This window comes from Vespa mandarinia, chromosome 11, assembly GCF_050613455.1.
Source record: "Vespa mandarinia isolate Hongniang chromosome 11, ASM5061345v1, whole genome shotgun sequence".
Lineage (NCBI taxonomy): Eukaryota > Metazoa > Arthropoda > Insecta > Hymenoptera > Vespidae > Vespa > Vespa mandarinia.
Window position 1 is genome coordinate 6,530,001 of NC_140820.1, and position 14,572 is coordinate 6,544,572.

At 31.5% G+C, this 14,572-nt stretch overlaps 1 protein-coding gene across 7 annotated transcripts in view; it reads left to right on the forward strand.

Annotated features, from left to right (window-relative positions):
• The window catches only part of LOC118441534 (uncharacterized), an 80,047-nt gene extending 66,003 nt beyond the window's left edge, over positions 1-14,044 (forward strand). For 5 of the 7 annotated variants that reach the window (XM_085660207.1, XM_085660206.1, XM_085660204.1 and 2 more), the window contains 5 exons: positions 7,279-7,496; positions 8,206-8,459; positions 11,360-11,532; positions 11,938-12,217; positions 12,337-14,044. In XM_085660207.1, coding sequence (XP_085516333.1) covers positions 7,306-7,496; positions 8,206-8,459; positions 11,360-11,532; positions 11,938-12,217; positions 12,337-12,704 — 1,266 coding nt within the window. In that variant the 5' untranslated portion in view covers positions 7,279-7,305 and the 3' untranslated portion in view covers positions 12,705-14,044. Of the gene's footprint in view, positions 1-6,686; positions 6,806-7,278; positions 7,497-8,205; positions 8,460-11,359; positions 11,533-11,937; positions 12,218-12,336 lie in introns of those variants that run through there. The other 2 variants (XM_085660209.1, XM_085660210.1) reach the window with 2 other exon arrangements.
• Positions 14,045-14,572: the final 528 nt, after the last annotated feature.

Sequence of the window (14,572 nt, forward strand, 5' to 3'; positions counted from 1 at the left end):
TCATGACGGTTTTTCTTTTTCTCTCTCTTTCCCTCTCTCTCTCTCTCTCTTTCTCTCTCTCTCTCTTTTTCTCTCTAACTCCTGAACAACTTTATACGTTATGTTAAAACGATTTGCAGTATTAGAAACAAGAATGTACACATGTATTTTTACAATATGAATCAAGCAATAAAAAGATATATGATGTTGAGTGTATTAAACGTACTTGATAGCATGTAACATAAATAGCATAAGTATATATATAGATACGTATGTGTCCAGATATATAAATATATATATATATATATATATATATATATACATATATATCTAAGTAAGTACAAGCGTTACATATAATCGGTTAGAGAAAATTGGCCTAATAACTTAAGAACTAAATTGCTATGAGAACGTGAGACACCGTTTCAGAGTTCTGTATACTTACCTTTTAGACGATCTTTCACAATCTACCTACTTTCGCAGTCGCATAATTATCACGAGAGTACCGTTTCGTATATATATCTTAAGAATTTTGTTGACGTAACGTATTCGATGAGAAACTAAAACTAAATAAAATCAAATCGCTCTTTATATATCACCGAACTATCCGTAATTCGATTTAATTATAAATGACGATGAAATTGTGATTTAATGTCTATATAATGCAAGCTTACAAAGAATTTATCCGTGAATGTAAATAAGTACTTAAATAAACGATCGATTTATAAATCGATCGTACATGTATTAGAAATTTATAAAACGATAATGTACTAAAGTTGCACTTAGATATCGCACAACGTGTTAATTCTCTACATTACAGAGTTTCTCAACCTTTTCGTCGTTCATATTCAATATATTCGTTTATAATACTGATTGGATACTGAGATCCAAATATTTATATTTTTTTTTTCTATTTTTAATCTATGAATGTTAGGTAAGTAACTATGGTATTTTCGTGAAACGGCAAAAATATTCTACTTTAAACTTCTGGAAATAACTTTGAAATTAATCACTTTCCTCGCTTCGACGATAATGAACTGCTGTCATTTCGCAACCCATTAAAAATTTAACGCTGTGTAAATATCAACTCTAACTCAATTCATTCTATTTCTTTCCTTTCTTTTCTTTTTTTTTTTTTTTTTTTTTTTGTTATCTTTTCTTTTCTTTGTGTTCATAATAATCGTACTACAAAAATTTACTATAAGATTATATCATAAAATTACTATAAAATTTCACCGAAAAGTACGTAACTTTCAAATTATAAAAAGATAGATTTATAAAAGATCAACCTGACTATTTGTTCGTAGAGTTTAACAAAAAAATTTTGAAATTCCGAAAGCATAATATCATGTAAAAATATATCTCACCGAAAATGCACACGAATTATCGTGTCGTAATAGGTCAAAAAAAAAAAAGAAAGAAAAAAGAAGAAAAAAGGAAGAGACAAGGCAGTCGTCGTGTTGGTTAAAAGCCATTAACATTGCGTTCTTGATGCATCGATGCATGCGTATCGTACGCGGGCGTATGAGTGCGTCGTTATTATCTAATCTCTTTTGTGCCATTATACGCACTGCCGTAGTTACGTGTATTGGAATTCGCGCACGTATGTTCTCTATCTCTATCTCTTTCTCTTTCTCTCTCTTTTGCTCTCATTTTCTTTCTCTCTCTCTCTCTCTCTCTTTCTCTCTCTCTCTCTTTTCCTCTTACTTGCTCACTTGCTTGCCCTGGCTCGATCCGCCATCCGAAAGAAACACGATCGCGTCGCCTGCCGATATTTAATTTATGACAGCAATTAAATTATCGTGTAGGTCGCACCGATATATCGCGTGCAACGAAACGAGACTTTTTATTGGCCAATTGCATTAATCATTATAATGCAATAACGTATGTATGTTTATACGAAGAGAGAGAGAGAGGGAGAGAGAGAGAGAGAAAAAGCGGTAGAGAACTCTCATATCGCGACCTCTTGCGTATAAATATAAAAAGTAAATTGAACAAGCCGATCGAGGAGACATCTGTTAGAGAAGATTCTTCAACATTAAAATTAAAGATGTCGGATAGGATGAAAATACCGGTGATTAATTATAAGTATTTACTTTTATTTAATCATAAAGAATTCATCGGATTTAACGATTTTATTAAATTCATTAAAATATTCATTCACTCGATCTAGAAATTACACAGATAATATGACAGATAATATATATCCTATATCCTATTCGTTCAACCGTATCGTATATATTTTTACCTACGCATTTATATCTCTCTAAAAGTATGTCTCCGCGATTTTACGTTCATTCACGCACAATGCTATCGTAAGTAAATAAATAAATAGAAAAAGTCGATGTTAGGTCGAATGTAAAATAGCCGTTGTTCCGAAAGAAAAATATTTTACGTGAACGCCTCTTATTTTCTTTGAAAAGAAGAAAAAAATTGTTCTCGTCTTTAACAAAAAAGACTATTTTATTTTTTAATTTTTTTTTTTTTTTTAATTAAACTTAATAGAAAAATTTTACAATTTTCATTTCAACATTTATTCGTTATTGCTAAATATATTGTAATTTTTTTATTATGTTTTTTCTACAATTCATGGATTTATGTTTGTTTATTACTCATATACATTATAATATTTGAAAATGCTAAAAAAAAAAACCAGACATTTTAAAATAGGAACAGTCGAATAGCAATAACCATTTTCTTTGACAGAGGAAAGAAATGAATATATGTATTACAGAAAATCGAATATTTATATTTGTATTAGTCATCTATATTATAATACAATTGGGAATACTAAAAAAACAGAAATTTTTAAATAGGAATAGCAATAGTCGTTTTCTCTGACAAAAGAAAAAAATATTTGTTGCCTTTGACAAAAATGATAAATTTCTTACATTTTTACTAAACGAAAACAAAACAATTTATGATTCTCTTACAAATACGTTTTTGAACTGTGCCTTTTTTTTACAAATGAAGGACATATATTCATATATTACTCGTTTGCGTTATAATATCTAAAAATATTTAAAGAAATATACAATAGATATTAAAGTACAGAAAATCGATTAGCTATTTATATTTATATTAATTATTTGCATAATAATATATTTGAAAATGCTGAGAAAAAATAAGTATTTTAGAATAAAAAGAGTCGATTAGTGACAAAATAAGAATGATTTGTTTCTTCCGATATCAAAAAACTTGAACTTTATTAAATTAGTATAGGAACGATTTTCTTCTATTCTAAAACAGAATAAAATAAAGAGTTTATTACATTTACCTCTCATGTTCCTCTCACTCTCTTTAAATACCTATATATATATACATTACATAACGGTCGCAATATTATGCGACAGAATGATTAAATAATACCTAGGTGTAAAAAGAAAAGAAAGGAAGGGAAAGAAAGTTAAAAAAAAAAAGAAAAAACTATAAAAAATAAACTATAAAAAATAAACAATAAAAAATAAAAAAAATGAAAGAAAATAAAAGGAGAAAGAAAAAATCAAGGAAAGAACCACGAAGCATAAGTTCAGCATATCTAATCTTATCGCGGTCAACGTTGCTTAACAAACGTCGTCCCATACTTCGGCTTCGTAGTTATCCACCCTCACGAGAACTCGTGCGCGTGCTCGCGCTTACACTCACGCTCACGCCTTGAACATTGAAAATGTTCTCTCTGTTATAAGCAAATGTTATTACAAACGCAAATCTATTACGTAAGTAGTAGGTATTTACATACATAAATACATGCATAGATAGATAGATACATAGATAGATACATAGATAGGATAGAACTCTAAAACGTCGTCGGAGGAGTGATATCTTGAATTTTAGAGAGGTACTCTGAATCTCCCTTTCTATCGATTATTACACATCTATGTATCTACCTATGTAACTACACATATATACGTAAGTACTTACATACGCGTAAGTAAACTTATACATAATGAGTCACATCAATACGTAGTAAATATCTATCTCTTAAAAAGTTATTATTTCTCTAACTTTCAAAGATAATTTGAAAAGATCTATTAATCTTATTATTAACTTTTAAAATTTCAAAAAGACAACATATTATATTTGTAAGCTTACACACAAAACTAAGTGTTTGATTTTATTAACTTGCCTTACTTCAAATGAACTAAGTAAGTAAATAAGTACTTATATATCGTGACTCATTCTTTATAAAAATAAATTATACAAAACAAAATGGCAGAGATTGACAAATAGAGAAAGAGAATGAGAGAGAGAGAGAGAGAGAGAGAGAAAGAGAGAGAGAAATAAAAAAGAAATAAAAAAGAAAGTAATTAAATTTATTTACAAGCACTGAATTAACACACTAGTTAAATATTCGATTGGAACGGTTATAACCTAAAAAAACGATTATAATCTAAATAATATATATCTATTCGATATAAATAATATAATGATAAAACTATTTAACGTAATAATATAATGAAAAAAAGAGAGAAAGAAGAAGAGAAAAAGAGACATAAAAAAGCGTGCAATACACACACGTAGAGAGTTGCACACGTACAAGAACTTTGGTCCCGCCTACACGAGCCTTATTCGTGGCCGCAATGGCCGCTATCCGATTCTACGGCTCTTCAGGAGAACTCAGAAGAAGGTGGAGACGCGTCTGCGCCCTCTGTCCTTCTTCCCTCTCTCCCTCTCTTCGTTTTTCTCTCTCTCTCTCTCTCCCCCTCTCTCTCTTCCTCCCTCTTCAACATCGTTCCTCTTTCGATTTCTCTCCCTTTCTTTCTTTCTTTCTTTATTTATTTATTTCCACCTTTTCTCTTTTCTCTCCTCTCTCATCCACTCAAGTCGTCTTTATCCTCTTTCTCCCTACTCTCTTCCCTCCTTCCCATGGCCGCCCTACCCTCCCTCTATCTCTCTATTCTTCTCTCTTTTTCCTCATCGTTTCATTTTCTTTACTTCTACTCTCTCTTTCTCTCTCTTTCTCTCTCTCTCTCTCTTTCTCTCTCTTTCTCTTTCTTTCTCTTTCTCGCGCACGCGAGCCATACGTCCGACACGACCATAAATAACCAACCCTCGGCTCTTTGGAGGCCGGTTCCATCCTTGGATCCCAGCGGTCGCAGAGGGCCGACTAGTGGAACGTGCCGACTATGGCGGCACTCGGCTTTTTTTATTCTTCTTCTTCTTCTTCTTCTTCTTCTTCTTCTTCTTCTTCTTCTTCTTCTTCTTCTTCCTCTTCTACTTTTTCCTCCTCTACTTCTACTTCTTCTTCTGCAAAATCCGTATTCAAACAATGAATACCGTAGGCGGCATTACGATTTTCATAGAATTTCTTTACGTCTAAAACGATTTGCCATTTGTTCGCTAAGAAGTTTAAACTTTTTCTTATTGGACCAGTTCCAATAATATCCTCAAAGATATCGAATCAGATTTATTTCGATTATCTTGATAAATTTCATTATTTCTCTTTTTATCAAATCATGATTTATGATCGATTCTCTAATTGAAAATATAGATGTATACGTATTTGGTATATACAAAAAAAAAAATAAAAAAAATAACAACAAAAAAGAAACAATTGTTTGTACGAATTATATACCTCTGATTCAACGTTGAAAAAAATATCATGGCTACGTACTTTCTTTGAAAATTCGCAATCACAAATGAATTGAAGAGTTCTCACGATTGCAACAAAGTATTGCTTATAAATACTTTCGATAGTAGTTTTTTTTCAACCATTTCTGGATGATACAATTTAACATCGAAAAAATATTATAAAAGCAGACTTTCTTTTAAAATTACAGTCGTAAACAAATGGAAAGAGATTTTACGATTGCATGAAGTAATTACTTACAAATCCTGTAATGTCTTTTTCTCGAGCGTTTTCGAATTACACAGCTCAACTTTAAAAATAAATGAGATTTTCTTAAAATTGCAATCGTAAAAAAATCAAGGAGGTTTTACGATTGTCTGCATTATATTGCGACAAGTACTTACAACTCCTTTTCTCGAATATTTCTGAATTATACAGTTCAACATTGAAAAAAAAAATAATAACAGGAAACTCTCTTTTAAAATTGCAATCGTAAACAAATCGAAAAGACTTTACGAGTATGTGAAGTGTATAAACACCTACGATATTATTTTATTCTCGAGCATTTCTGAGTGATATAATTCGATCATTGAAAAAAAAAACAAATTATAGTAACTGCAAACTTTCTTTTAAAATTGCAATAGTAAACAAATCAAAAAGACACTTTCGTAAGAAATAAGTAACAAACACATGCGATATTTTCTCGATCACTTCTGAATAATACAAATCAGTTTTTGCAAAGAAATAAAAATTTTGTTTAAATTGCAATCACAAAAGAATCGAAATAGACCCCTCACAATTGCAAAAAGTATACAAGCCCTACAATATTCTTTTTGTTTTTTTTTCTTTTTCTTTTTATCTTTCTTTTTTTTTTTGTTTTTTTACGAGACATCCTTGGTCCCATGAACAACCCACGCCATTTCTCATCCTACGTTTGTACTCGGACACGACGGCGCGCATACGCGACCGCTTATCGGAGCTGTAAAGAGACCATTAGCATTATCTAGTATAGGTTGTACTATTAGTACTTCCATACTCTTGCCCTGTGCCCGCAGTACCGGGCGACGTTTATCGAGTCGCATAATGGAAATCGCTTAGCGACTGTGAAAGGAAAAAAATAAGAAAAATAAAAAAGAGGAGAAGAAAAAGAAAAAAAAAATGAAAAAAAAAATTACTAATGTTGTTTACGTTTCTTCGACTGTGATAAATGTTAACGTGAGCAACGTGAACTTGGCTTGTCCAGTGATATACAAACCTCCGGTATTCCAAATGAATAATTATCTACGAAAAATTTGTTCCAAACTTTTTCGAATTCGCGATTCAATTGACCAAGAAAAATTATTAACTCGATCGTTATTATACTTATATACTTTCATAAATATTACGTACGAATTATAACTCTGTTCATATCTTGAAACCCATCAATAGATTTTATCTTTATAATTCTATTGAAAATAACTCAAAAAAAAATTATTCCACTTCATATATATGTAGATATCATATATCTACCTATTGTTATGTATCTATATCCATACTTCGTCCTATTTTGTTTTTCATTCATATTCATTACAAATTCATGTTATTTATTGGCTAATGCAAAATTATATAATTAATGGTAAAAACCACGTTTGGTATTTATTTATTTTGTTTTTCGTAACTCATCCTATATTTTATCTGCGATAAAAATAAAATAAAAAAGTCAGAAAAAAAATAAAAATGTTTTATTCTGACAGATGCCGTGGTCGTAGCTCTTGGGAAGGATGTTCCACGGGGGCGGAAGTGGCGGGTACGGCGCAAGCTCCGACTATCAGCAACAATCTCAGCAACAACAACAGCAACACGGACAACAACTGCAAGCCCCCGTTTACGTACCTTCGTCCAGACCAGCAATCCCTTCTGCAGCCACGGCAGCCCAATATCATTCCTTTGCCGGTTCTGCTTCACCTGCGTGGTAAGTTGGATTTTTTAACATTTTTTTTTTATAAATCTTAATCATGAATCCCACGGTGACTTATAAACGAAAAAGAAAAAAAAGACAAGAGAACGATTGATCTAAACAATTAATCCATAATCAGTAACGCCATGTAATTTTGAAATTATACACTTTTATATATTTGCATATGTTATATGTTCCTTCTTTTTTCTTTTTTTTAAACACTTTTTAACTATATATTAGTTATACATAGTATAATATAATTATTTAAGTAATACTATGACTTTTACAATATATTATAATATACTTTAATATTTATAAATATTACAGTATACAATATACTATAATATTTGAATCGTAAAAGAAACTTGATTTATAAAGTATCATGTTATTATTAATATACAATTATTATAGAATAATAATTGTGCATATACTTTTTATATATAACTATTAGTATATAATTGTAATTAATAATTATATTAATATATAATTCAAATAATATTAGGTTCATTATATTGTTAAATATTCAAATAAATAATAAATGACGATTTATATATATATATATATATATATATATATATATATATATATATTGTATTTATATATATATACATATCAACTAACTAAAAAATATCAAAAATAATATAAAAAGAAAAAAGAAAGAAAAAAGAAAGAAAAGAGATTTAAAGATATTTACCAATCTTTAAGACAAATATGATTTTTGAAGGGAGAAAACGGCGTCTTGGCAACATGGCGTCGAAACGTACGCTGCCCACCATGCATTGGCTGGTCACACGAGTGCTTCCAGTGCAACGATGGGTCCACACACTGGTCATGCTCATCCTCATGCTGGCCATCCTCATACGGCACATCCCCATTCTACCCTCGCAGCGGCTGCACCCTTTTATGCCCAGAATGTCGCGATGATGTCCTCATGGCGTGCTTATGATGGCGCTGGATTTCAACGTGCTTCGCCATACGGTACGTTTCTTTCATTATTTTTATTTAATTACAACATTCATTGCACGTTTTCTCATTTCTTTTTTATTTATTTATTTATTCGTTTATTTATTTAACTTTTTTCCTTCGGCATCTATCAATATTATTTATTGCGTATTGATTTATTTTATTTCAAATATTTTCTAAGATAATATAAAGCAAATAAATATTTCCACAGACATTTTTAACACTTTATAACTTTAACGATCGCTATACATACATAATAATATATATCAATTTATTAGCATATATATATATATTATTTATTGGTATATAAATAATCACGGAAAGGATCATCCTCATCATCATCATCATCATCATCATCATCATCATCATCATCATCATCATCATAATCTTTAAAGAGATTGTGAAAATTTTCTCTTTTCAATCCTTATATGCTATTTCTCTAATCTTACACGTTACTTTACTTATCTCAATACCATAAAAGCATTACACCAACGATCATTTGCCTTCTCTTAGACTAGGATATAACCTAACGTACAGGTTTAAAGTTTCAGTTATTTCTTAGCGAGTTAAAACGTAATGGAAAGAAATCGATGTGCTTCCCGTCGCACAACTTCCGTACCGAACTCGAAACAACCGACGGCTCGCGAAGAGTTAAAGTTGCATATCGTTTCCACGACACAACTCACATGGCAATACGCGATAAATGAACGAAACTTTTACACGGACTACCCGTATATCCGCTGATAAGATATACGATGCGGCCGTACATACTTGGTGATTAGTTTATCTCGAAAAGTTTTGGAAGATATCGCCAGTAACGCGAAAGAAAAGTTACCTGTGAAATTTCAAAACAAGTAACCGTCTGCCAATGAACGATCTTGATAACTTAACATCTAATCAATGGAGGATTAAACTCGTTTCTTGTTTCTTTTTTTTATCTTTTATTTTCTTTTTTATTTTTTATTTATTTTTTTATTAATAATGTTTCTTTCTCTTAATCTTCTATTATTCTTTTATAAAGAATATTTCTGACACAGTCTTTATTGACACTTAACGATAACTCCTATTACATTAATAAGTTTAACCTTAACGTTAAATTCTAATTATTAGATTAATTTATAAATAACCGTCATTATATATATATATATGTAGATAAATAATTAATTACAATAAAGTCAACACAGTTATTTCAGATGATTATAATTTAAAAACGAAATTTCTAATTTAATTGTTATTATAATTCATAAGTAAGTCCTATTTTGTTTATAATTAACTTCTTATGTATGAATTAATTCATTACGATTCAACTATTTTTCTTATTTTATGTTCAACCATTTTTTGTAATTTATCATATTTATTTGTAAAAACTATCAGAAAATTAATTTTCATGAACAAAGTCTCTAACAAAGAATAGAATTTTGAGGTTTCAAACTTGAACGATTTCTCTAAAAGGATATAGAACTTTAAAATGCAACTTCTATGAGCAAAAGTCTCTAGTAAAAAATAGAATATTAAAGTCTCGAATTTGAAAGATCTTTCAGAAAGGATTTAGAAAATAAAGGAAACCTATAGAATATACAATTTCCATGAACAAAAGTCTCTAACGAAGCTTAAAATGTTGAAAACTCAAATTTGAACCATACTTTAAAAAAAGATTTCGAACTCTAGAATGTAACTCTTCATGATTAAAAGTCTCTAATGAAGAGTAGAATGTTGAAGTCTCAATTTAAAATAATTCAGAAAGGTTTTAGAACTCTAGAATGTAATGTTTATGAACAAAAGTCCCTAGCAGAAAATAAAATATTAAGGTCTCCAGCTTGAATGATTGAGAAAGTGTTTAGAACTCTAGAATGCAACTTCTCTAAACAAAAATATTTAGCAAAGAGTAGAACATTGAGATCTCGAGTTTGAACTATTCCCCGAGTTTGAACCCCAGAAAGGGGAATTTAGAGTTACAGAATGCATTGAGAAGGGAAAAGACTCATAGAGATTCGTGTTAAGGGAAAAGTAGCGTAAAAGAAAGACTGTCTTCTTTCTCCTCGTATGGACGAGGTTGACGTCGGTTTAGCACAGCACTCGGTAGGCCATGTGCGACGGATAAATGATAGCGGTCTCTTTGAACCAACTTGGCCTCGAACGCCGCGGTCAAGTGTTTCACGTTGCTGAGGCTTTTCTCTTCGCCAGAGACCGCGGCATCTTCGAGTAAAAGACCATCGGCAGAAGCTTCTCTCCCTTTCTCTTTCTCTCTCTCTCTCTCTCTCTCTCTCTTGCTTTTTTAGTTCTCTTTCCTTTGCTAGTTAGCTAGCTCGCTAGCTGGTTCCATTCTGCTCTCAGTAGAGTGCACGAATCGACCGTAAATCTTTCGAAGCAGCAGCACTCTCTCTTTCTTTCTCTCTCTTTCTTTCTCTCTCTCTCTCTCTTTCTCTCTCTCTCCCTCTCTTTCTCTCTCTCTCTCTCTCTGACTTGTCTATGTTTAGAGCACGGCAGCGTATCGCACCAGGTCGTAACTCGAAACCACGATAAACGCGAATAGTCTTATCCTGGCTTTTCACCGAAGTACAAAGACTCCCCTTCTAGGCTTAAACACAATCCAGACTTCTTCTCCTTGGAATTGATCGAATTTTGTGTATGGTAAAAGGATTCTTGAAATGTTAGTTCAAACTTTAGCTGCTGATCGTATAAATCGATAATCAGAATGATAAAAGTAACATAATAAACATTATAAATTTTAATAGATTTCATTTGAAACTCGTTAAGATTTACGTTTATTGATTTTGAAGGGACATCTTGTACTTTTGAAAATTTAATTAAGTGATAACTATTCAAAATTAAAAAGAAAAATATTTATTAACAATAATATAAAGATTAAATCGCTGTAGAACATTTGATATAACCAACGACATTATTTATTCTAGACACGGCGATGGACTTTCAATTTGGCGAGGGTCGAGAGTGCGTCAATTGTGGGGCAATTTCCACACCGTTGTGGCGAAGGGACGGCACTGGTCATTATCTTTGCAACGCATGCGGGCTTTATCACAAGATGAACGGCATGAATCGACCGCTCATCAAACCGTCAAAACGCCTGGTAAGTTCATTGGCAAATGAAAGTGCCGGCTGATAATTTCACTTACGTTCAAAGTAGTCAAATCATTAATTATTATCGATTAAAAACTATATACTTTCTGTAGAAAAAAAAGATAATCATTAACAACAACTAGCAACGAATTGTAATAATAACGGTTATCTTAATAACATTTATCTTAATAAAAATTATCTTAATTATCTTTTGCCTGATTAAAAAATTAAAAAGTTTTCTCTATTTTTTACAATATGGACTCCATTTAGAAAATAAAACATTTAATATATCTATATTGCGTATCAAAAATTTGTTTAAATAAAAAATATTTTTTATTCGCTTCCCTCTGAAACTTCAATAAATGTATAAAAGTTGAACAATCTGATACACCAACATACGTTACAAATGGGACAGATATCTGAATTTCAGACGGCTACGAGACGGCTAGGATTATGCTGCACAAATTGTGGTACACGAACAACGACATTGTGGAGGCGTAACAACGATGGTGAACCGGTGTGCAATGCATGTGGCTTGTATTTTAAATTACACGGTGTTAACAGACCATTAGCAATGCGAAAGGATGGAATTCAAACGCGGAAACGAAAACCTAAAAAGACACCAGAACCAAATGCCAGATCTAGTACGGCGGAACACGAGACAACAGCATCGAGCACGTCGTCACCTTCTATGGGTAAGTTTTATTATTTCTCACAAATTTTTATTCAAATAATATATAATTTTTTTTTCTTTTTTCTAAAAAAAAAAATATTATCGATCCTCATTAATGAAATTGATCTTGATGTTTAACAGATCCTAAAAGTAATCAACAACAACAACAACAGCAGCAGCAACAACAACAACAACAACAGCAGCAACAACAGCAGCAACATCAAATCGACGTGTCTAAATCGTCGAGTTCCTCGACGCCGACTGAAAGACCTGTATATCTTGGGCACACGTCCTTGCTAGCAACCGGAAGTGTACCTGCCGTGAAAACGGAACCTCGAAGTTGCGACGGAATTGTAAGTCAGCCGTACTCATCTTATTATCAGCATCCACATCAACTTAGCGTACCAACGAGTGAACATCAACAACAGAGTTACTATGGAACTCAGGAAGCGCCTTATCATCATCAACATCATGTCACAGCTGCTGCTAAGCTTCTGGCATCATCGTAACTTAAATCCTTAAGCGTAAGGATTAGAGAAAACTAAAGTTCTGCGTAAAATAAAAGGCTATTTTACAATTGGACAATTGCGTACCGAAGAATAAGATGAATCATCGATAAAAGAATTCGATAATCACCAGTTTAAAGTGCAATCCAAGCTAACCGCTTGCTTAACGTGATCGAAGAGAATGTAAGAAAGAAGAAAATCCAAAAATAAATAAATAAACATGAAAGGGATACGATGAAAAGGAGAATTAATGTATGTACATAAATACGTACATACTTACTACGTGACTATATCGCGTGACAACGGAAACGAAGATTCGAAGGATAACTCTCGATAGACGTTTAATGCGAGAACATAACGAGAATGACCTTGGATCTCTAGTCAACGATCGATAACGATGGATTGAAGGCGATCGTTTCGAAATTTTACATATGAAAATCATTTCAACAGCTTTTCAGAAATTGATAAGAGAACTACATGAGCATTAGACTTATCATTACGTAAAAAAACACATATACATAAACATACATAAACATACATAAACATACATAATATACACATACACACACGGAGACTATCTATATTTTATTCGGCTATTCGATATTTCTATGACACACATTGTACGCGATCATCCTTACGATAGTAAAAGCAAAAAAAAAAAAAGAAAAAAAGGAAAAAAAAAGAAATGCTTTAATTGTAAATAGCTCATTTATCTGTAATGAATGATATGAATTAATCGTGTGTGTTTAAAATTCGTTCAAATTAAACAGATTATTATGATCTATACTTGCCATTCAAGATCATATTTGGATAATATAAATAACGAATAACTCGCACGATGAGTACTTAATTGTAAATATAATTCGCTCTAAGGATGTTTAACACAGCTTTAGAATTAATCGAGACTTATTCGACCCTTAAATTGGTTTCGTTTTTTATATACGCGATTACGGATATATATAGTATATACGAAACCTTTTTCGATGACTTCACAATGTGCATTATCAATTTATAACAATAATCTCTCGTTCGTGTAAGCAATAAAAAGAAAGAATGATTGTGCGCGCGTGTGTGTGTATATGTGTATGTGTATGAAAGAGAGAGAGAAAAAGAGAGAAAAAAAGAGAGGAAGAAAGAGAGAGAGAGAGAGAGAGAGAGAGAGAGAGAGAGAGAGAGAGAGAGAGAGAGAGAGAATGAAGCGGACGTAAAAGTCATCCCAACTAATTTATTGACTCATAGTCCAAAGGTTGCCTCACTTTTCCCTATAAGCTGTAAAATTATAAGCGTAATGGAGTCTGAATTATAATTGTGCACAGTTCCTGTATAAATTGTTTCCTGTTTTTCTTCTAATTTTTTTTTTTCATTTCTTTTTTTTCTTAATTACTAATTTCATTTAATTTAATTTAATTTAATTTAATTTTATTTTATTTTATTTTATTTTATTTTATTTTATTTTCATTTTATTTGATTTCATTTTATTTTTATTTTTATTTTCATTTTCATTTTCATTTTCATTTTCATTTTATTCTGCGATAGTGAAACAATAAAGAGAGAATACTTCTGGCGTCATTCAAGAAGACGAGTGTTATTTTTACCCTCGTCATAGGAAAGAAGGACACACTAGTGATTTTTTACACCTGGTTGGTATGATAAACAAAAAGAAAAAGAAAAGAGAAAGAGAGAGATAAAGAAAGGAAAGATAAAAAAAAGAGAAAGAAAGAAAGAAAGATTTCAAGGCAGAACGATCGTGTCATTCGGCAGCAAGATCAAATATTGTCGCACGGCGTTCTGACGTTCGAACGACGTGTCGAGCAAACATCCCCCTTTCCACGTGACCACCCTCTAGCTTCCTTTTCATCCCCTACTTCTAT